Below are 24,654 nucleotides of genomic sequence, written 5' to 3'. Positions count from 1 at the left end.
TGAGATGATTCTCCTGGATTTTGTTCCCCTTGCGAGCACACCCAGAAAGCTGCTTCAGTCTATTATCTTCCAGTTACCTCCTCCAGCGTCAGCTGAGAGCTGAGGAGATGGGATCATGAGGCGCATGACATCTGATCTTTTCCAGGCTTTAGCAAACCTGTGATTCACTTTCATACACTAAATCAATATTGGGTGTCACCTGGTAGCAGGTAAGGGCAATTCGATGGCATTTCTAATATCCTGCAGGCATCGATCTCCCCACGTGTCAGAGAGAGGAGACTGAACAGAGGATGGCGGAGCAGCCATGCCGTCCTGCAGGTCGCCCCAGGAGATCTCGGGGCACGCACCTGCCCTGGCTGCACGCCAGTTTCCCAGCCTCTCCCAGCCAGGACCACTGCCCTCGGAGCCTGCCCAGGTCCACCAGCCAGGAGCACATGGCTTAGCACCCATGGCAACAGTCCCCCTGGACCCCCCCATTCAGCAGCAAAAATAGGGCAGATCTGCTTTCTCTCTTTTAAAGGGCTGCCACTTTCTGTGAGATATCTTTAACTTTATCTTTCAATCCTCCTATTGGGTTTCTCACATTTTGGCATCGTATTTTAAATTTTCAGTATTACATTTGTGCTCCCTGAATGTTAATGTTTGTGGCCTCCTTTTGTTTCATGGAGATAATGGCAGTTTTGAATTCTTTATAGAGAATTGCATAGCCTCCTCAATGACAACTTCAAGAGGCCGACCTGCCTATCCAACTTCACCATCTTGAACTTGCTTCTGTCTATCAAAGAGGGGATTTCCAATGAAAATGCCGATCAAAAGATTCCAGTGTCCATGTTTAGACCTGTGTGTACCTTTGGGATGTTCTCAAAGATCCTTCCACAGAGGGTCTGAGTGCTTGCTCTCTGCTTCATAGCACAGTTCCCTGTCAGCCTGGTTGCTCTTAGCAGAGAAGGCCTCACAGATACCTTGTCTCAGGCCCTGGGGATCAGCCACCAACTGGGCCAAGTTCTGAAAATGAGCACGAGGTCCTGGCAAAGGATCTGGCCATCCGTGCTCTTGGTGAGGGCTTTCTCTAGGGGGCCGTCTGGAAGATTACAAGAGGACAGTCTACATATGAGTGGGAGGGTTAATGGTGTAAATGGATTTTAATTTTTCCTTGGAATCTGATTTCTGTCTTATTAAGGAAGTGTTCTTAAGCCAGCTGCGATTCTCATTTGTTTTGCAATTTGATCATCTGAGAGGTAGCTAGGAACAAAGAAATGGGTGGAGGCCAATAGCAACCAGCATACACAACCCCAGGGCCACAGTTTCCCATAGACCATTACACCCCCGCTCCCAGAGATGACACACAGGCCTCAGCAGCGAGTGAAGATCTCAGTAAGCAACTTGACTCTGCAAGATTGGGAAAAGGTGCCCAACCCTGAGGCTGCCCCTTCAGAAGGGAGGGCCACAAGTGGGGTTGAACCCATTGTCTTGGCATCTCAGTGCACACTGCCCTACAGAAAGGGGCAGGTGACTCTTGGCACTCGACATAGCTCTGTAGACAAGCTCCCCAAGGAGGGAGTGAGAGGAGCAGAGTGGGCATATCTATAGAAAAAGTTTGATTGATCCCCAGAATTTCTAGCTGAGGTGTCTGGTGAAGGTCTTCCCCTTCCAAAGGCAGTACATAAGGACTGGAAGGGGTGATTACTTCAAGTGTGCAGGCATCAACGCAGGCTAAAAGGATCACACAGGATCGGGGAAACATGACATCGCTAAAGAAACAAAACAAAGTTCCAGTATCTGACCCCAAAGAAACGCAGATCTATTAACTGCCTGACAAAGATTTCAAAACAATCACCTTAAAGATGCTCGTTCAGTTATAAAAGAATGTAGACAAACAACTAGACAAAATCATAAACGTAATACGTGATCACAATGCAAAGTTCAACAAAGAGACAGAAATCATAAAAAATAACCAAAACATAACTTCCAGACCAAAGAACACAATGACTGCACCAAAAAATTCAATAGAGAGCTTCAACAGCAGACTTGACCAAGCAGAAGAATCAGGAGACTTGAAGACGGGTAATTTGAAATGCTCGACCCAGAGGAGCAAAAGTAAGAAGAAATGAAAAAGAGTGAAGTCAGCCAACAGGGACTATGGGATACAGTCAAGAAAAACAATAGGTAATGGGAATTCCAGAAGAAGAGAAGGGAGAAGAAAGCTTATTTAAAGAAATTATGGCTAAATTTTCCCCAAATCGGGGGAAGGAAAAATTACATTTAGATTTATAGATCCCAAAAGACTAAAATAGCAGCATCCACGGAGATGTGGGCTTTGGTTTTGAGGTGTCTGGTATTTGGAGTCTAGGGTTCCTCATCTGAATTCAGAGGACAATGCTCTGCCCTTCCTGGTTCCCTGTTGCCTTCCACGGACCTTCATCCTGGTGGGCCCTGCCTACTGAGCCACCACACTCCCCACTCGGCCCCAGTGCCTCCCTGGTGTCCTTCACATCTGGTACCCCTTAGCCTCGCTCAGCCTTCCGACTAAAGGAACACATTATTCACTGAACACTCTTCCCTGAATACGTGTTTATCCCACGTTGGCTGTGCATGGATGCCCTGCTGGGCTTCAGGAGTTCAGTGGGGTGGGTGGGAATTTACCTGGGGGCTCCAGGCGCTCATCCAGGGGCTAAGTATTCTGAGCACTGAGGGAGGAGCAGGCATTCTGTAGGCCATTTGAGGGGTGAGTTGTGTAAAGGCCCTGAAGTGGCCAGAGGGAGGCACTGTGAAAAGTCCATGTGAGTTCAGGTTGGGGACAGTGGCCATTCTGCCCATTAACTCACGACCAAATTCTGCTCCTTCCTACCCAACTGCCTTCCTGGGCTGACTTTACAGTCAGAGGGCTTGAGTCTGAATCCTGGCCCATCACTGCTTTTTAGATGTGTGACCTGGGCCAATGGCTTCCCCTTGTGAAGCCTCAGTTCTCTCATCTGTGAAATGGGGGAGAGGCTGTAAAAATTATAGGAGAAACCCACAAGGTTTGGAGGAAGTCTAAATGGGTATGTGTATTGCATCTGAAATGCCACTGTGATCAGTACTCAGTGAGTGTGCACTGCTATTTCCTTCTGTTAGAAATATTACTCCTTTTGTTCAAAGCTGATATGATTGGAACAGCAGAGGCTGAGGGTAAGGTCACAGGCTTTGCCATTAAACTTGGGAGTCAAGTAACTGCCAGCTCCTCCACCTGCCTGCTGTGTGACCTTGAGCAAGTTGCTTAACTTCTCTGAACTGCATTTTCCTTATCTACAAAGTGAGAAGGCTAATTCTAAACGAGCCTTTGTATATATGCTTGTGTGTGTTGGCAAAAAGACAGGCTGCACACATGAAACTGCTCACCCTGGTTGTGCTAGGACAGTGGACGTGGAGCTGGGATGGACAGTGGACGTGGAGCTGGGATGGACAGGAAGAGAGAGCATGCAAGGGGGAGACTGCGAACTTGCTCCCTGTGCACCTTTGTTCTACTAGATTTGCTCCAAGGAGCATGCATTCCTTTTGTAATTGTAACAGAAAAGAACAAATCTGACTCCATACCAGATCTGTTTCTTTGGCTTTAACCCTGTGCCCTGTTTTCTAGGCTTAGTCTTGCTAGCTCTGTGCCTTTTGCAGAACAATGTTGCCTTTAGACTGAAATACACAGAAGAGCCTATTTTCCAGGCTCTGACCTTTAAGGATACTGACACTTTCGCACTCCTATAAAGATAACAAGTTGCAGAATAGAAAATCACATTTGTTTTGTTGGAGGTTTACAGGGGCACCATGAGCTGCCCCACGTGGACAGCTACAAGAACACAGGATTCCAAGAACAAAGAATTCCTACAGCAAGAAGTTTGCAACAACCCACTACACCCCCTCCCCTTTTCAGTATAAAATAAGCCTGAATTCTAACTCCAGTAAGATGGTTCTCCGAGACAATAATCGGTCATCTTGGTCAGCTGGCTTTCCAAATAAAGTCGCTATTCCTTGCCCCAACACCTCGTCTTCTGATTTATTGGCCTGTTGTGCAGCGAGCAGAACGAGTTTGGACTCGGTAACGCCTACAGATCGGGAGGTGGGAGGCCCAGGCGAAAACCGGCGAGGTCGCCTTTTGGTGATGGCTCTCCTCCCGGCCACCAGCTGGCCGCCCCCTTGCTGTGTCCACATGAGGCGGGGAGCCAGCTCTGGGGACTCTCTCTCTCATTGAAGGACACCAGACCAACCAGGTAGGGCCACCCTCAGGACCTCACTCAACCTCTGCACCTCCAAACATGGGCACACGGGGGGACCTCAACCTATGAATATGGGGGATACAAACATCCAGTCTGCAAAGGCGAGAGGAGTCTGAGGACCTGGGGCAGGTGGGTGTGAGAGCGAGGCGGCATTTGGGTGCCTGCTGTCATGACGCCCACCACCCCTGAACGCAGTCCTCACTTGTCCCCACAGGACTGCACGATGTGCACAGGCCCACGGGGACGGCTCCTCTCCGCTGCCCGGGACCTCGGCCGAGGCCTGGCTCTCAGGGGCTGTCACCTGGGACACATCCTAGGAGCTGGTTTCCCAGAGCAAGAAAGCAAAAGCTGCCGTCCGGTCCTTTGCAGGTTGGGTCTGACCCTGGCAGGAGTGTCATTTCTGTCCCTGTGGAAGTCAGAGTCCAGGTATAGCTGCTGGCCACTTACTTCCCAGAGATCGTCTTTTTTTGTAATAAAAATTGTATGAATTTAAGGTGTACAACATGACGTGCGGTGCGTGTGCACATAGTGAAATGATCACCACAGGCAAGCTAATCAGCATGCCCCTCTCCTCATGTGTTTCTCACTTTGTGTGGTGGAAGCACCTCGAGGCTACTCTCCTGGCCAATGTCCCCAACACGACGCAGCGCCATTAACCATGGTCGTCCTGCTGAACCTGCGTCCGCAGACACTCTCAGCCTCCAAAACCGTCACTTTTACCCCAGGACCACCTCTCCCCATTTCTCTGTTACAGCAGCTGAGCCTGACCCTCAGCAGGACAGCAGTCTTGAAGGGGACACTTCTAGTGGCGCCCCCCCTCACCCGGGTCAGGCTGCTCCCAGGACCACAGCTGTCTGAGGTTTCCAGCCCTCCCTTCCATGGGTGACAGCCAAGCCCAGCTCCAGCCCACTCTGCCATTCGGACACTTCTCTGGAAATCCAACGTGTGAAGACGGATGGTCCCAACTAAACGAGTCAGGAGGTGACATCTTTCCAGGGCGCCACCCCCACTCTCCCCCAAAGACGCAGCTTGTCTGGAAATACGCTGCCCTCTTTCCCTCCTGACACCTGCAGATTCTCATCAAGTAACTCAGGGAACAAGGCGTCTCGCATGCGGTGTCACTTGGTTATTACTGGAAAGATGCATGTGGAACCGACAATTTCCCTGATAAGCTCAAGTGTAAAAGCTTAATTTGAAAACCAATGAAACTCCACTCACAGTGTGAAGGCAGGACTTGGTCAAGCCTGGGCCTGAGCCCTCAGTCTGGGGAGACAGATATTAAGGATCGCAGGTGTCTGGTCCTGTCCACATAATTTTTATATCTCCTCCACCCTCAAGGAGCTTGTGACTTTATGGGGAAAAGGAATTCTAATCTATATTAAAATATTAAACTTGTTGACGATGCTGAAAAAGGTATACAGGTCACTTGTTCTTCATTTGTTTACTCTGTCTGCAAAGTGTCTCGCAGGCTGGTGTGAAATAGATTATATTAGCAGGAAACCTGAGGTTCAGAAGGCCAACAGATCAGGGGACAACTGCCATTGAAAAGGCAGCTTCTACTCACCGGACTGGAGGCAGGATGGCACCCCACGCGGGGCCGCACCACGTGGGGCCACACCACAGGGGGCCGCACCACGCGGGGCCGCACCATGCCGGGCCGCACCATGCCGGGCCACACCACGCGGGGCCACACCACGCGGGGCCACAGCACAGGGGTCAGGAGCGGAGGAGCAGGGCGCCATGGACAGGGCTGTTTCTGCAGGAAGGAAGGGCAAGGCAGGTGAGCAGGCTGAGGACCGGCCGGTTGAGTAACTTCATGGGCTCTGGGGTGGCGGGGTGGCCCCGAGGGTCTGGACCTGACTCTGGGTGAGTCGGGCAGGTAGACAGCGGCTCAGCCTGAGTCCGAGTCCAGTGGAGGAGGTGGGGGGTTAGACCCAGAAGGAGGACTCCTGGGGTGGGAGGGCCCACAAAGGGGGCAGGAGGCCAAGTCCAGGTGACTGAGAACAGGGCGTGTCCTGCATAGGCCTGCACTGCGGATGAAAGCATCCAGTCTACAGAAGGTAGAAACAGGGTCCATACAAGGGCTCAGCTCAGATGTCACCTCCTCAGGGGAGCACCCTGCCTGCAGTCTACAGGGACAGCTTCCTGCACACACGTCTCCCCAGCAGTTACCCGCCTCTTTTCCTGCACAGCATTCAGGACCCGACCCCCTGCTCCGCTCCCAGCCATGGTCCCCCCTGCCCAGAGGAAAAGCCCTCATAGGGGCCACCAGGCCCTGCACGGCCTGGGTGCCACCTCTCTGTCTCCTCTGCCACCACTGCCCCCCCCCCGACCCGGGCCCTCTTCTCCTCCACCCTCCACTCCTGACTTCCCCGAGCCCTGCGTGTTCTCCAGAGCACGTGTCCCTCCTAACACGCTGTGTGTGCTCACTGTGTGTCTCACTCACTGCGTGCCTCCCGCCCAGGTCAGTGCCCAGCACACAGCAGGACTCAGTAAGTAGTGAACGAACGACCCTTACCATCACTTCAGGGAAGATGCTTGTCAGTGGCGTACAGCGTTTACACACTCAGCACACATTCACTGAGGCCCTACTGTGTGCTGGGTGGGATCCAGACACCGGGCACCGCAGGGAGTGAAGCAGGCGGGTCTCCGTTCTCATGCAGCAGACTGCCTAGTGGGGGATACAGAGAAAAATAAGTAAAATGTACACAAAAATCAGACGGTGATATGTTCCATGGAGAAAAATAAAGTCATGGAGGCCATTTGGGCAGAATACTGGAGATGTTTAAGGAGCAAGCAATGCAGAGGGAGCAAGTTCCCACCTGAGAGAATGGCCAGTGCAAAGGCCCCGAGGCCACAGTGGTCTGCGCGTGGACAGTCTTAGTGATCCTGTGGGTTCTTAGTCTTGCCTTCAATCCGTATGCTGCTTTTATTTGTAAACCTTGGGTTCAACTTTCTAGCTACCTAACCCCAGTCACCAAGCTTTGAATTTAGCCAATTCTGTCCCAGGGATTTAAAGTGGAAATGGAAGAATTTGCATCAAGTTAGCACGTGCTTCCTGAGTGACCTCCCTGGACCCAGCTGTTAGGCACCAGTGGCTGTGAAATGGATGTGACGATCTCCACCCTGAGGACCCAATGAGTGAACATCTGGACGTCCTCAAGCCCCTTCTGCTGCACCCCTGCCCCACCTCATCTGGGACTCAAGCTCTAACCCTGACCCCGGTGGCACCTTCGTCCCCTACATCCAGCTCCTCCGGACATACCTATGCTAAGCTTTTCCAGGTCAGCATGCCCCAGACTGAGCTCAGCCCTTACCCCACGACTGACTCCTCCCTGGGAAGTCCCCTTGTGAGAGAGGCCACCACCAGTAGGATCCTTCAGCCCCAAGGCTCGGCTCTCCCCACCCCTCTGACGCCTCCCAGCTGGTGATCCCCTCTGGCCTCCCTGGGACCCCTAGGGCTGTGACCACACTCTGATTACCTCTCCAGTCTGTGAGCTCTGTGAGTGCCCTGGGCCCAGTATGGAAAAGGACTCAGAGAAATGTGACCAAAAGTCAATAGGAAAAATGTTACTAGTTCTCTATTACAGACAAGGACACTAAGCACAGAGAGGGCAGTGGCCACCCAAGGCCACAGAGCAGGGTCTCAGTGAGCCCTCCCGTGGCCCTGTTACTGGTTCTGTTACAGAAGAGGACACTGAGGCACAGAGAGGGAGCAGGGACCTGTTATAACCTCAGCCCCATGGCCTGTGTCCTTTATGACCGGCTCCATGCGGCCAGCAGGGGTGGGGGCCTGGCACGGACGTTAAAGCATCCTGGCCCCTTCAGAAGCAGAGTCACCCTCAGGAAACACTCCTCAACACCTACTCCACACCCTTGGGGTGGGGACCTCACTGCTGTTCCTGGAAGCTGGCTGGGCCTCCCTGTGGACTGGCCCGGGACAGCCCAAGAGAGGCGTGGGGCAGCCACAGGGCCCATGAGGCTCCCTGTCCCTGGCTGAGCAGCTCTGGTCTCCTTGACTGTCCCTGGCAGAGGCCGGACGCCAGGAAGTGTCAGCCATGCAGGCAGGCGTGCTGTGGAGACTAGGAAATGGGGGGCACCACGCAGATGTTCAGGTATTCGCTCAACACCGATTCAGGCCTTGCAGCATGGCTGGCCTGGGCCCGGGTGTCCAGCAGTGAATACGGCCAACACCTTCAGCCTCCTGGAAAGCAGTGCTCAGAGAAAATGGGCCCCCAGCGCCCCCACCCTGCTCCCCACGAACAATCACGCTGAGATGAGGCTGCAGCCGTGGGTCCCAGTGGAAGGTGAAGGGAGGGAGGGGACACCCAGAGTAGGCACTGACCATGAGCCCGGTCCCTGGAGCCACACAGCCTGGGCTCTGTGATCTGAAGCGGTCACCTCACCTCTCCGTGCCTCAGTTTCCTCGCCTGTAGAAAGGGTTATTGATAACCCCGGTCCCTGCCTCATTGATTTCCCCGAGGAGTCAGTGAGTTCCTCCTTCTAAGGCACGTAGGACAGTGTCTGGCCGTGGGCCAGGCTCCCGCTCACCTCACAGCAGTCTGTCCCACGTTAAAGATGAAAAAGCCAAGGCTGACGGGGTTATGAGACCAGCCCGGGCTCACCCCCTCCTCACACTCTGCTGACGTCCCCTCTGTGCCCAGCTCTCCTGCGTTCACGCCATCCCTCTGTCCCCCGAATCCACCCAGCAAAGTAGGTGCCAAGAATCTGAGCAAATCAGAGCGTGAATGGGGACACACCCTCTCCCCACCCTGGGCAGGACAGGGATATCGGGCTCCCCCAGAACATCCAGGAGGCCCAGCGTGTCCATCACCTCACTTCCACTCAACATGGAGAAGGCGTGGGGCCAAGGGGCAGAGGGCACTGGAATAACCTGGGGGGGGGGGGTGCCAGGTGGTGGTGGGACACAGAGTGTCCAGGCAGCCAAGGTGCGGGGAATGAGGGTGCCCAGAAGGGGCAGAGGACGGAGTCTAGCCTGGGCACCACCCCCTGCTGGACCCTGAGTGGGCGTTAGAATCGGGACAAGCCTGGGCCCCGCTGGGACTCCTTCTCGTCCAGCAAAGAGGGGAAGACGAGATGAGGAGACCAGTGCCGCTGACCCCACGACGCTCCCTGTGTGCGGGCGCTGCTTCCTCAGAACCTTGTGAAGTGGCTGCTGATTCCAGCCCCGTGTGGACAGAAAAACTGAGGCAGGGAGGACAGAGTGACTCAGGAAAGAGCTAGGATTTGGCCCAGAGTGTGTGCTGGGCCCCTGGCTGAGAGCAGCCTCTGGGCATCATGGACTCAGAAAGTGCCCAGCCCTCCTCTTAAGGCACCTGGCATGTTAGGGAGGGAAGGTCCCAGGTCCCATACTCGGGCCTGTCTGGGGGACACTGCCATGTGGGATCATGACGGTCCTGGGAAAGGAGAGAGAGTGTGGGCTTGGCATCAGGTCTGCACCAGACCCCAGTGCTGCCTCTACTGCTGTGTGACCTGGAAACTTTCCCTGATCTCTCTGTGCCTGGCTTTCCAACCCTGATTCAGAGGACTGCTGTGCTTGGCACACAGTAGTGAATTAAGCCATTATGTAAACAGAATAGAATAGTAGACTATATTGGAAAATGCAAGACTGGCCAAGATTCAAAAGTAATTGTGTAAATTATCCCATTAGCAGAAAAAGCACAATGAGAAAACAACAATTAAGTAGGATAAATGTAAAATGGTATTTAATAAACTCATTGACTAGTCATGAAAATTACTCTTAGCAAAACTGTAAAAGAAACCAACTTCCATTACAAAGTGAAAATAGTCAAGAGTATGGCGTTGGCTTGGAAACAGACACATGTATCAATGGAACAGAATAAAGTTCATAAAGAAACCCGTGCACATATGATGAATAATTAACAAGGGAGCTAAGAATATACAATGGGAAAAGGATAGTCTCTTCACTAAGTGATGCGGGGAAACCTGCATAATAACTACATGCGGAAGAATGAATATGGACCCCTATCTTATTACCAAACACGAAAGTCAACTCAAAATGCGTGAAGGACTTGAATGTAAGACCTGAAACCATCAAACTACCGTAAGAAATTATAGGCAGTAAGCTCCTTGACATCAGTCTTGGTGACGAGTTTTTGGATTTGACACCAAAAGCAAAGGAAACAAAAATAAAAATAAGCAAGTGGGATTACATCCAGCTTAAAAGCTTCTGCACAGCAAAAGAAATCAACAGTAACATGGAAAAGCAACTTACTGAATGGGAGAGAAGAACTGCAAATAATATACCTGAAAAGGGTCTGATACACAAAACAGATAAAAAACTCCTACAACTCAAAAAACAACAACAAAACCCCCAATCTGATGAAAACATGAAAAGGATCAGTGGCACTTATCACAAAGGAAACAGAAATCAATACCACAACAAGATGTCACCTCACATGTGTTAGGATGAGTATTATCAAAAAGACAAGATGTAGCAAGTGTTAGCAAGGCACGGAGAAAAGGGAAACCTGTGTCTGTTGGGAACGTAAATTAGTGGAGCCACAGTGTAAAACAACATGGAAGTTTCCCAAAATATTAAAAATAGGGCTATTATGTGATCCAGCAATTCCACTTATTTATCTGAAAGAAATTAAAACACTAACTTGAGACAGTATCTGCATGTCCATCTGAACCGCAGCATGAATGACAATAATCAAGATATGGAAACAACTGAAGTGTCCACCAGTGGACAAATGGACAAAGGAAATCTGGTATGTCTCGTGTGTGTGTGTGTGTGTGTGTATGTATGTATATAACAAAATACTATTAAGTCATTAAAAAGAATGAAATTTTGCTATTTGCATCAACATGGATTGACCCTGACGGCATTATGCTAAATCAAATAAATTACTCAAACAAACATGCATGACTTCACTTACAGGTGGAAACTAAATAAGACAAAACCAAAAACAAGCTCATAGATACAGAGAACAGACTGGTAGTTACCAGGTGTGGGGAGTGGAAAATAGGAAATAATCGTCAATGGGGTCAAAACATACAAATTTCCATTTACAAAATAAATAACAAGAGATCATGAAACATACAGTACGGGGACTATAAGTAATAAAACCACATAAAATATTTGATATTACTAAGAGAATCTTATCACAAGAAACAATGTGTAAATATATATAATGATGGACGTTAGCTAAACTTACGTGGTAACCATTTCACAATACATATAACTATCAAATCATTATGTTGTATACCAGAACCTAATATAAAGTTGTATGTCTATTATATCTCAATAAAAACAAACACAAAAACACTATGCAATTTGTAAAAGGATACATTTGGGATAAGATGAACATTTAGCAACATTAGTAATAATAATAACGGTTACCCTGGGCACTTCCTTTGGTGATCATTGTGGTAACGGTTTAATTCACATTATCTCACTTGCAAGATAATCAATCATAAAAACATCTGTATCATAGATGATTTTACAGAGAACGAAGCTGTGGCTTGGAGAAGAGTTAAGCAATTTTCCCAAGACAGCCAGTGGCAGAGCCAGGACTCAGACCTGTCTTTCAAGTAGCTAAAACTTGGCACCAGAATAAAAGTGCACAGACTGATTTTCATCGTACTAGACTACATCTTACTACCTAATCACTTCTGGTCCCGGCTACTTCAGCTCTCTGAACTTCAATTTTCATTTACATATAAAACGTAGGATATGAAAACCTGCGTTTCCTATCCTGCAAGTTGTATTGAGAATGGGGTTAACGTTGCTTTGAAAATTGTAATAAGATAAATACAAGGAAGACAGGCAGTGGTCATGGCATAGTGGTAGCCTCAGCCACAGCAGCCGTAGTAAAAGCAGAACAGGTTAGTTCTGGTCTCTGCACAAGATACAAATTGGACACTCCATTGTTCTTAGTCATTTTCTTGCTAAATAAAAATATCTAAATGAAGCTTAAAAGAGTACAGCACATCCAGAATCAGCTCATTAAGCATGGAGGGTTTGGGGCGGGTGGGGTGGGGGGGCAGTGTATGTTTTGCTTTGCTACATAGAAGAGGGCTGCTATTAACTTTAAAAGTACAGTGACTGTCTAATTGTGGTTCTCTAGTAAAAATGTATTTTGGGTCCTATTCTTGCATTTCCGGAGTGGGTGAGGAAGGTGGGGGTGGCAGGGACAGGCTTACTCTACTGCACAGTGACGTACGTCCGCGCTAACACCCCATTCTAATGAGTCAGCGCAAACACTTCAGGATGAGCAATGTTGGAATAAAGAGAAGGCATCCTGGACCAGGCATTCATTTTCATAGACTCCAGGTGCCCAACTACAGGAATCACACACTCAGTTAAACAAAATGCAAACAACATGAGAAGAACATAAAAAGACAACAAGTTCTTGCTTTTTGTTCAAAAACAAAAGTGACAATTCCATTTTGCTTTACAGAAACCTGCAACTGTTCAGGCAGGTCCTGCAAGCGGTTGCAATTATCCAGGTCACCTCAGCTGTAGTTATTCCTCCCCTGGAGGTAGAAGAACTCTAAACAAAGATTGCCATCTTTATTTCTTTACTAATAGAAATTCCACTCACAGTATTGTCCGTGTTCTTTGGAAGGAAACAGACTGAAAACTGGCTTTTTACTAGACAAATGCAAAGTGAGGTGCAGACGAAGGAAATAGAAAAATGAATCTAACAAGAGTGAGCATGATGAGTCCAACAATATTTAGAATCCAGACAGGAAGAAATAATCTCAGAGCACCATGAACTAGAAAAAAAACAAAAGGAAAGAAGGGAGCTTCCTGAATCTGATTATCTAAGTGAACTGACAGTGGAATAGCAAAGAAGAAACCTGACTCCATACTAGATGCATTCCTTTGCCTTTAACCCTGTGTTGTTTCCTGGGCTTAGTCTTGCTGGCTCTGCACCTTTTGTGAAACAATGTTGCCTGTAGCCTGAAATAGACAAGAGAGCCTGTTCCCAAGGCTCTGACCTTTAAGGATATTAACACTTTTCCATTCATATAAAGAATACAAGTTGCAACATAGAAAATAACACTTGTTTGGTTGGAGGTTTACAGGGACATCATGAGCTAACCCACATGCACAGCTGCAAGAACACAGGATTCCAAGAATAAAGAATTCCTACAACAAGAAATTTGCAGCAACCAAGCATTCCCTTTTCCTTTTTTTTTTTTTTAGTATAGAAGCCTTAAGTCTGACTTGGAGAAGATGGTTCTCCAGGACATTAATGGGCCATCTTCTTGGTCAGCCGGATTTCTGAATAAAGTTGCTATTCCTTGTGCCCCAACACCTCATCTCCTGATTTACTGGCCTGTCATGCGGCAAGCAGAACGTTTGCACTCAGTACCAATAACAAACAATACAATTAATAGGCAAATATTGAGAGTTTTCTCTGTAACCAGAACCAGATGCCAGCTTTCACTCCTCTTCAGTATGTACTGAAGACACTGTCAGGATAATAATGCAATAACAACAAAATAGGAGGCATAAAGATCAAATTTTAAGTGAGGAAACTGTCACTGTGTGTGCATGGCATTATTATTATGCATGGAAAATCCACCCTAATCCAAAGACATTTACAATTAGTAACTGAATTAAAGGCATGGTTACTGGGCTGAGGATCAGTATATAAAATCAACTGGATTATTCTGCAACTGGATTATTCTGCATGAGCAAGAAGAAAACAGTAAATAAAATTAACCTGCAAATACTAGACTAGAAAACGAGTATCCACAGGAGAAAAGAACCAATAAAAGATTAACTTATACAACATAAAAGAAAATGCTTCAGGCCTCATGGCGCCTGGCCTGTCCACCCTACAGGGGCCGAGAGATCTCCCAGCCAGGCCGGGTCCAGCCCGGGCTGTGGGGTGCTGTGCACAGGCCGGCAGGGGCCCAACATCGGCCTTCCTGTGCAGCTGGTGCTCACACCACACTGGCCCTGGTCTAGCACCTCTGAGCCCAGAGGCTCTGGGTGATAGAAATTTTAAAAATAGGTCTTCGTATCAATATAAGAAAAACACAAAGAACCAACAGAAAGTGAGCAGACAATATGAAGAAAAATAAGCCCAGGAGGCTGACGGACCTTCTGAAACATACTCCCCTGATGCCAGTCCAGGTGAGAGGATCCCAGCAGGGCCCCAGGACAGGAGGCCAGGAGGCAGGACCACCAGGGAGGGGACAGCGCCCCCTGCTGTGGGAGGGTCCAGGACCCAGGACTTCCAGTGGGGGCTCCAGGTCTCCTGCCTCAGCCTTGGCCCCCACTGCACCATCAAGCACAGCCCCACATCACCACCCTCAAGCCGGGGAGGATTCTGATTGTCCAGGTCAGAGAAAGTCATGTAAAATGTGACTGTCACACAAAAGTCAAGGTCTCAACTGTCATCACAGCACTTCCTAAAGAAGAAACCTTAACTTCACCCTCCAATCAGGCAAGAGGTTACAAAATGCTCAAATGAGTATCAGACTCACGTATTCATCGACTGGGTCACCAACAGTAGGAGCAAAAATGACCTGTGCTGCTGAACTGGCCCATCAGCTGGTGGCTGTCTCCCCAAAAACACTCAGATTCCTCGGTCCACCGCGGGGTCCTAAATAAATCAACACAATAGAGTCAGCGGCCTGTCCGTGAGCAGGCGCACATGGGGGTGGAGGGAGGGGTGTAACAGAGCTGTAAGCAGGTCAGAGCGCCTGCACAGGAATGTCACCACTGTCTGGGGGGTGTGCTCCCTTGTGATAAAATCCACATCTCCTACAGTTCTCACGTGGACCCGAAAAACAGTAGAAAGTGCTCCATTCAGAGCTTTTCAGGCAACAGAGGTGACACATATTTCAAACAAGTTTCCCTATAACGAAATGGGATCTTAAAAAAAAAAAAAAAAAAGGAAAGAAAAGAAAAAGGGAAGAGAAAGAAAGACTTAACATTACCTCTATCTTATCTGAGCTTCCAGAAGGGGCCCAGGTGATTCTGCAGAGAGAGACACGTCGGAAGCTCCGTGATCCCATGCCCCTCTGAGACTCTCTGGTGCCACCTCAGCATCTGCAGGTGTGCTGGGGCTGGCACAGTACCTGCCGTGAGGAAAGACAGCACGACGTTTTTGGAGGTGACCTACAAACTGCATTTAATGAAACTTGTTCTAGTTTCATGGACACGGGGAAACTGGCTGACACCATGGCTTAGAACCAAGTATCTTACCAGTTCGGTCCATTTGAAAGTTAACTATGAGACAGGGCTCTGAAAACCACAAGCATTTTATGGATGTAATACGTTACTATTTATATTCTACTAAAATGGTGATTTTTTTTTTAAAGCTTACATTTAGTCACACTGTTCTAACTCAGTGGTTCTTAATCACTTTGCACCTCACACTTTTGGGGGAATCTAAGGAAAACCATGGACTCCTTCACACAACAATACACAGTAAGTACAAACTTCAGCCCACAATACAGAGAGCACAGGGGCCTTTGGGGTCCATAAAATGTTCTGCTCTAAGTAATTCACATGTAAGCTTTGCCTATAGATCACTCACCTTAAACACAACGTGCCGCTGACCATACTGACTCTATCCAGAGACAGGAATAGCCCTGCAGTGCTGGTGACACTGAAATCCCAATTAAGAGCCCTGCTACTGACCAGCAGTTTAGTTAGTTTGCAGCTCAAGCCATCTGGAATGTCTGCCACCAGTTTGGAGCTTTCATTGTCAATTTCTCTATTTGGTAACCAAAGCCAAATACACAAAACCCAGAGCCATCAAAATACTTGTTTCTAATCATTATAATGAAAAGGCCCACTGAGATCGAGAGACTGGTACCACTTTCACAAGCACAGCTGCAAAGCAAACCAATCATAAGGAATGCACTTTGGATGCATCTAAAAGTTCTTAGGAAATCTGAAGGCTCACAGACATACATTGAAAGTATCCCTTTGGTATATTAAATGACCTGCTTCCACTGGTCTTTCTTCCTGACATTTTCTTCTCTTAACCACTCCTGCTGTTTATGAAAAACCTGTCCCTCTGCTCATGTGGACACATTTCCATCTCTAGCCACTACCCTTACAGGTAAGAACTGATGCCAAGAAGGCAACTGAAGTTGCTAAGAGGTATTGCCTGGCCTGAAAAGAGCAGAAGTGGGTTCTGGCTGATGCTCAGGAGCAGGCTGGGACACCTGGCAAGACGTCTTAAGCATGGACAGACAGCTGGGCCCCAAAGGAGAAGTTTCTAAGCCTCCATGAGACTTGCTGGCTAGGAAGGAAAAGTTCCAGGCTATAGCTCTGATCCCACCACTAGCTTCCTGGGCCAGGCTGGGCAAGTCATTTAAATTCTCTAGGCCCATGCTGTCCACCATGGGAGCCACCAGCCACATGCAGCCATTGAGTACTTGAAATGTGGCATCCGAATTGAGATGTACTATAAATGTAAGTTAATACACACTGGATTGCAAAAAAAAAAAAATTACCAAAAAGATGTGAAATCTCTCATTAATAATGATACTGATAAATGTTAAAATGCTAATATTCTGGATATAGAGTAAAACATAACAACACATTATTAAAATTCATTTCATTTTTCTCTTTACCTTTTCTAATGTGGCTACTAGAAAATTCTGAGTTACCTGTGTGGCCCCCATGATATTTCTTAGGAACCTAGCTGGTTCCAGACCTCAATTTCTTAATCACTGTTGAATTAGGAAATTACGTGCTGAGCACTGGGCCAGAAACTGGAGACACAAATTGAGCAAAATAAACCTGTCTCTGCCCTCATTAGGAGGGGAAAGTCCAATAGACAGAAAAAGACCAACAGGCAATGATAACTGGATCACACACTATGCAAGCACCATGAGAGGGAGAGACAGGGACACCTCTTCCTTGAAGTGGCCTCGGAATGGAGCAGGGAAGGCGGGGCCCGGGCAGGGGCCCAGCATCTCCCCCACGTTTCCACTGCGGAAGTCAGCCCTCCCTGAGAGCCACGCGCCTCACCTTCCTTACATGATCTCAGGTACTGTTACCTCTGCAGTGAAATCACAAACTACTGAGGGCAAGGATGCTTAGATTTTCCTAGCCCTGATAGCACTTTACATATAGGAAGATCTCAAAACATCTGATAACTACTGCATGGTTTCCAGAGACAATGTCCAACATACATCAAGAATATTCTTTCTCCCCACCCCTCTCCACACACACACACACACACACACACACAGAGCCATCAAGTATCTGGAAGATGAACGAGTGACAGTGGCAGGTAGACTAACAGGAGAGAAATTATCATAAAAGGAACGGACACAAAGATAGAAGACGGGAAGAAAATAAGCAAAAAACAGTCTAGGAACCCAAACATTATCAAACCTGGGCAAAAAAATAACATGAAGAAACGAAGTAACCAAGGAGATTCAGTGACACGCGCACACGGTGCTGTTCCCCAAGGATCAATACAGCGCAAGTGCAGCTCACGGGTGCTTTCCTGAGCAGCCCCTGGGGGAGCCCCCCGTCACACCCTGCAGAAACGCCGACTGTGCACATGGTCTGTGAGAAGAGGTCTTCAAGGGCGTCCTGGCCCGTGACCTGTCCACCTCTACCTATAAGAGAGCCCAAAAATGCATGGACCAGAGCCATGTCTCTCACCACTGTCTGGTAAATGTCGGCCTAGGAATTCAAACAACAGAATCGTTTCCCCTGCCTCCCTTCACATCACTGCCTTATTCCTCTCAGAGAAATTCTCCTGTGTATTAGCTTATTTATTACACACAAGAAGTGAGACCCCATGGTCATTGTACCCCTTTTGAAATTGAACCCCGGAAAGAAATGAACATGTTCATGTGTATAAATGAGCTTCTGGACAACCCAAAGGAGCAGCACAGTGCACAACTGGGCGCTTACAGAAACTATCTCTAGCTTCCAAAAATGCCTCTGAGATCCTCACATGAATGGCCCCTCCAGCAAACGTGTTTTAAATCCATTTGCAGCTGAAGCCCCTCGACTTGCTCCCACTTGGAAGCAGGTTGTCACGGATACAGCTCTCCACCCCCAACATCATCTCAAAAATGCTCAGTGCCAAGGCACACTCCTCTAACATGCTATTCATGCTTTCCCTTCATCCTACTCAACTGTCCTGTACTCCTTTTACCTGACAACCCCCCGCCTCTTTCGAGTATCCCCTTGCTAGCTCTCATTTTTAGAAACATTATTATGACAATTTTTAGTCATCCACAAATGGCAGAGCACCGTAACAGGCATCTGGACGAGAGGGAAACACCACCCTAGTCTATAACTCTTCATCTACTAAGGGATGATGTTTTTGAGATTAACATCACACAGCAAACCATTTCTAAACAAAATGTGAGACAGCCCAACATATTATCAATATTCTAACAGTGCTTTATTCATATACAATAGAACAAGTTTTCAACACTAGATCAATGAAATGATAAGTATGCAAAATATGCTACCATCTATGCTTGTTTAAGCTCTTTTGTTAAACCTACTAGGAAAGAAAACAAGTATTTCTAAACCCATTCTAATCTCAACCTACCTCTCTGACAACCTCTTCTGGTGTTTTGTAGCAGACAACGTATTTATGCATTTTTCCAGGGGCAGGTTCCCACAAGACATTCCTGGTGCTGCGAGTCACGTCTCGGAGTTTCAGGTCTCGAGGACTGGGCAAAGGCCCTGGAGATGCAGGACAAATTAGGTCCAGATGCGGTTCTCAACCACAAAGCTCTAAAGCATCCACACAAGCTTTCAAGAAGTTGTTTGGAGAAAACTTAAAGGTGCGCAGCAGAGTAACAAACTGGTTATAATGACACAAGCACCATGATACTACCAGGTAGAGCTGAATTCTTCTTAAGAAGGCTTCTTAAAAATAGGGTAAATTTAAATTTTTATTCCAACTCTAACTTCTCTATGTTAAATTTCTTCTACTCTATTTAAATAAGTCTTATTTGTTGCTCGGCTGTATAAAGCATAATTCACCATTAAGTGTATAGCTCATGTTTCTTTACCAGATAGTTACAGCCGTTCAGAAAGAAATCAAAATCGGCGATATGCTCCCTTAAGAATGTGATAGAAAAACAAACGGTTACAAGGGTGAAGGGTGAAGATGAGCTGAACTTCAGCACAGAAGTCTAAATGGTTGGGAGAAAATCCCCATGAAAAATCCACGACGTTATTGTGGTACAATTTCTGTACAGTAAACTACACATATTTTAGACGCACCATTTGATGAATTTTGACAGACGTGGACACCTATGAAGCCACCACCGCAATCAAGAGACCTAACATTTCCACTGGGAGTTTGAGATTTGCACTTGGAGATTTTCTTCTGCTCTCTGAGACATCTCTCACTCTCTCTAGCTGTCTATCTAACCAAGTTCCTTTGTCTCTTTCAGCTCTGTGCATCTCTCTTCCTGAATCTGTCTCCACCTCTGTCCCTTCAGTGTTTCCGTCTCCGTGCCCTCCCATCCTCTGCTGCTGCAGTCCAGCCCCACATCCCAACCTAGAACCACACTCATCTCTCCTTGCACCGTGACTCTTGGGACTTCTCCCCCAGCACTCCCAGCACACACCTCCACCCCTGGCTGGCTCCCCACTCTTCCCATCTGCCACCACTCCACTCCTACAGACCACCAGCTCCTGATAGGACCCAACATATACAAGATAATTACTTGCTGTCAATTGATGTCTCCTGCCCCACCTTGCAGGCGCTTCTTTTCTGTCTCACCATGCTTGTCTCATCCCCTTCCCCCGTTGAAGGCTCTTTCCAACATCTTAATTTTCTTAGAAATGTGAGCTGAGATTCTCGACATTTAAGCCAACTCATTCATCCCAGCGTGCCCACCTCAAGAAGCAAGAAACAAAACTAGGCAAGGCCAGGGTCCTAGATGCAATCACTGACACTTTTCAAGAAAAAACACCTAAATGCTACTGAAACAAACTAGGAACACAAAAGAGGCTGAGCACACACATGAGAAGTGCAAACCACGAAGGAGTCCATGTGCTCTGTGCTGTCTGTATTATTCATTCCCAACACCTGAGCACAGGACTGGAGTGTCCTAGATGATCAGTATGTTGTGACATTGAGTTAGCTGATTAAATAATTTACTTAACTGAAAGAGACTACTCATATGTGCCATAGAGTTTCTACTTCAACAAGAACGTGGAACATCTTGATCTTAAACTTAGTGTCTTCCACCAAAACCGCACTCACCCAACATTCCCGTCTCGCCAGTGCTGTACACCATCTTTCATGGATCTACAGTATCGACTGTAAGATGCTCCATTCCTTCCTGTCTTATTCCCCGATTGACACCTCACCAAGAACACTGTCAGACACCACTCAAAATCAGGCATGCTTAATATGGAAAGATAAACGCAAATCCTAGAACCAATGCAAGATGCTGCCGCAAGGCTAGAAATTATCTTAATTCTCAAATTTGACTGCAGTAAGTAATTACCCTGTAACTTATGCACAAATGATCAAATTATTGTTGGCATCACCGAGTAGAAGAAACAGCCCAATGAACATGATGTTCACAGCAACAAGGGAAGAAGGAAAACCAGCGCTGTCTTACAGGTGACCTCCCTTGTGCTGACAGGTTCGCTGGCGAGGTCACACAGGATGGCCTGGACCATGACCGTGTACTCGGTGTTGGCAAAGAGCCCCCTCAGCAGCACGCTGCTCCCTGTCAGCCCCACTCGCATCTGCAGATGGACACGCCGAAGGGAGTAAGATGCTCAAATTACACTAACTTGTAACCACTAGACTTTGTTTTCTTTTCCATTATACTTTATCAAAAGATATTGATTACACTTCCCCTGTACACAGTAGGTCCTAGTTGTTTAACCTCTTTTATATATAGTAGTGTGTATATGCTAATCCCAAACTCCTCATTCATCCCTCCCCTCTTTCCTGTTTGGTAACCGTAAGCTTGTTTTCTGTACCTGTGAGTGTGTTTCTGTTCTGTAAGTTCATTTGTATCATTTTTTAGATTCCACATGTAAGAGATATCATACAATATTTATCCTTCTCTGTCTGACATAGTTCACTTAGTGTGACAATCTCTAGGTCCTTCCATGTTGCTGCAAATGGCATTATTTCATTCTTTTTTATGGCTGAGTAATATTCCATTGTGTGTGTGTGTGTGTGTGTGTGTGTGTGTGTGTGTATACATATATATATATACCACTTCTTTATCCATTCATCTGTGCATAAACTTGTACATGAGACAACTTTTATTTTTTGTTTCTCTGAACTGCTTTTCCTTTCTCATGCTAATGTTTCCTAAGATACATCATGGGCCACAAATCTAACCTGTTTTTCTATTTCACATGTAAAGATATAAATGAGTTCGTAATTCACCGCTGTTTCATGGAGACTCTAAAACAGTGAGGTCTTAGGAAGACCCAAAGATAAAGAAAACAAACATCTCCCTCCTCTTTGGGTTTGGTCGGTTCTATGGCATTAATGGGCTCATATAACAAGGTGTATCCAGTAGCCCCTCCCACTGGCTGCCACTGGACCTGCCTGGTGGTACAGCCAACATCATAAAGATTGAGGTGGACTACAGGGACTGGCACTGTAGGAATGTAAAAGCAGACATCAGTCTAATTCCTCTTACTCTGCTCATTTTTCAATTGTTGTCTCCCACTTAATCATTGATATCTGTATGTACTAAATAGAGAAGGGACTGCTGTGAGAAATCAGTGGGAGTTAATACAATCCTTTCCTTTCCAAAAAAAAAAAAAAAAAAAAAAAAAGCTCCTCAGGCTCATTGTTTATCTCCACCTCATACCCAGGGACTTCATGTTATAACTATTTCACAGAGAAAAGAAGTTTAAACTTAAAATGCCATTCCAGTGAGTCCATATGGCAGCCAAAACAGACCAACCTCCTGAGATTTCGATGTTTTTCTGGAACTTCTTTAAGTTGATTTTTGTTCTTCAATCAGAGAATTTCATACATAAAAAACCAACACAGTATTTCATTTCATCCTTCTTTTTTAAAAATTTTAAACAAGCGTGCCATATACTAGTAAGTGAAACCTAGGGGATGATGGGCTTGTTGTAGATCAGCCCATGAGGCAGAGTAAAAGGTTTACAGTCTCCTCTCCATGTAGCACCCACACAGCTTTCTATTTTTTGTCCAAAGATTAAGTTTAAGGTTTTAAGGAACTATCAGATTAATCCTGCCCATTATGAAATACATTATTTCCCACCTCTGCTGGTCTAACATGAAAGGAAATGAGAGAAGGGATAAGGACCTAAGAGACTGAGCAGTGAGTAGGGTCAATTCTTGCCTTGGAAAGAGTTACGCCCACTCCTTCCTCTTATGAGTGACCTCCCTCCTTCCCAGAGACCAGCCAAGGAGATGGGAGGAGGAAAGGGTATTTTCATATGGCTTCAGAAACCCTACCAGGAAGAGGAGTGAGGAACATCTTGCCCAAAAGCTCTACTCAAAGCCAAAGCCATCAGAGCTTCTCTAGCAAAGGCCAGAGTCCAAAAGGCAGGGGAGAAAAAGGGGAGATCTCACTGCCAGCATGAAGATCTGGCCACGTGCAGCACTGAACCCGGTCATTCCTGCACAGGTGCTCTTCCAGACAATCCTAGACCCACTCCCCACACGGTCTCTTCCCTTAAGAAGTGGAGAACTACTTGTAGATAGGTCATGGTTACACTAAAAGCCATATAGTTTAGGTGCCTAAGCAAATGAGATTTTGGGTGTTGACAGCTCTGATTTCATTAATAAATTGTAAGTAATTCTAAAAATGTGAAGAAAAAAAGGGGATAACTGAGAAGGGTACTTTTCCCCATGAGGTATCTGTGGCCATGACTACCCATTCCACCCCCGGGGCCCCGTGAAGGCAGGACCAGCCAGTACAAGCAGAAAACCACACGGTGTTTATCGAGCACGAGCAGCGCACTCAGTAACTGTGCGCTGAATGGATACTGAATAAAGGAATGCTTCGGAAGGCTGACAAAAATCCCACTTGGACTTTCACCTCTTTATCTTAAAAAATAAAACAAGAAGATCTTTTTTTAAAAATCGGACTTACAGGTTTTTCTGTGTCCTTCATCCTCTACCACTGAAGACATGTCAACAACGCACTCGGTGTCAGGCTTCAGGTCTTTCAGGACTGCGCTACTTTCCATCGGCTCACGTAAAACTAGGGGGAAAGTTAAAAAATAAAAACTTATGTTATCGCTTCCCTGTTTTCTACTACAATTGCATTGCAGTAGTTCTGCAACGAGCTTTGAAATTAGATTTTAATGAGGCTCTTGTCATTTGTTTTTGGAAACCACCAGATTACAGTGAGATCTTGGACAATTCACAGAATTTATTCTCCCAGCTGCTGCTTATCTGTAAAATGTGTGGGCAAAACTAGATCATCTTCCGTGTTCCCTTCCTCCTCTATGATCTTGTATAAACTCATGGATAAATTAAGCATCCTCTAAGAAAATTTTAATTAAAAATTGTATTGCTATTCTGCAACTCTTAGAAACTGTAAGAATTTAAGTCAAACCCTTTCCTTCTAATTAAGCCCAAACAGAAGTGCCTGCTTACCAAGAAATGGAGAGCACCCTGGACTCAGTTCAGCCTCCTCTCCGTGCCTCCTGCTCCTTGCCCAGCACTGTGCTCAGAGCCCTAAGGAGGAGGCCCCGAGCTCTCGACCAGGAGGAGGGTGCTGCAGGAGGTGTCTACTCACCGCTTGCCATTCCCCTCCAGAAACTGGGTGGAATTCCGCCTTGTATCTACCCACGCTGTCAGAAGGAGGTGCCAGCTCACTCTCAAAGAACAATGCATTCGCTCAGAAATGATAGGTTAGAAGGTGCTTCCAAGTCACCTACTCGTGGAAATAAAGTGCATACGCTTTCTCCACTGTTAAGTAAGGTGATGACATTTAAATTAGGTTGAAAAGAGGGGCGGGTATAGCTCAGTAGTAAAGCGTGTGCTTAGCATTCACAAAGTCCTGGGTTCCAGCCCCAGTACCTCCATTAAAATAAGTAAATAAACCTAATTACCTTGCCTCGTGAAAAGACAAATTTTTTAAGTCATACTTTAGAAAAATAAAAAACAAATTAAGTTGAAATGACTTTCCTCTCCGTATTTCAAGCTTATACACATATTCTTTCACATGCTAAGTAGTCACAGTAAGTCAGTTTAGAGGCCCAGTCCCAGAAGTCCTCTCTGAGCGGACAGTCAAAGGGCTCCTCAGCCTCAGAAGGCTCAACCCTGAGCCCACTCTCGTTAAAACCTGCTCCCCTTCTTCCGGTTGGCACCCCAAGTTGATCAGTCACCTGGAGCTCAAAACCTCTGAATCATCCTTGAACACTTTCTCCTTCTCTTTAACCTGGTACATGTATCAATAAATGACTGGGGTCCTGACAGTTCCA

At 46.9% G+C, this 24,654-nt stretch overlaps 1 protein-coding gene across 11 annotated transcripts in view; it reads right to left on the bottom strand.

The window, feature by feature from the left end:
- Positions 1-24,654, bottom strand: part of LOC105068527 (ubiquitin carboxyl-terminal hydrolase 3) — a 207,438-nt gene that overhangs the window by 112,171 nt on the left and 70,613 nt on the right. For 5 of the 11 annotated variants that reach the window (XM_074366388.1, XM_074366389.1, XM_074366387.1 and 2 more), the window contains exons 12-13: positions 6,766-6,918; positions 5,812-6,003 (exon numbers count right to left, since the gene is read on the bottom strand). In XM_074366388.1, the coding sequence (XP_074222489.1) occupies positions 6,903-6,918 (16 nt within the window). In that variant the 3' untranslated portion in view covers positions 5,812-6,003; positions 6,766-6,902. Of the gene's footprint in view, positions 1-5,811; positions 6,004-6,765; positions 6,919-14,738; positions 14,858-15,194; positions 15,336-18,796; positions 18,934-23,315; positions 23,427-24,654 lie in introns of those variants that run through there. The other 6 variants (XM_074366393.1, XM_074366382.1, XM_074366383.1 and 3 more) reach the window with 5 other exon arrangements.

The sequence above is a fragment of the Camelus bactrianus genome, chromosome 6 (genome assembly GCF_048773025.1).
Source record: "Camelus bactrianus isolate YW-2024 breed Bactrian camel chromosome 6, ASM4877302v1, whole genome shotgun sequence".
Lineage (NCBI taxonomy): Eukaryota > Metazoa > Chordata > Mammalia > Artiodactyla > Camelidae > Camelus > Camelus bactrianus.
Note: the sequence above shows the minus strand (reverse complement) of the source record. Positions and strands in the feature narration are given on the sequence as shown.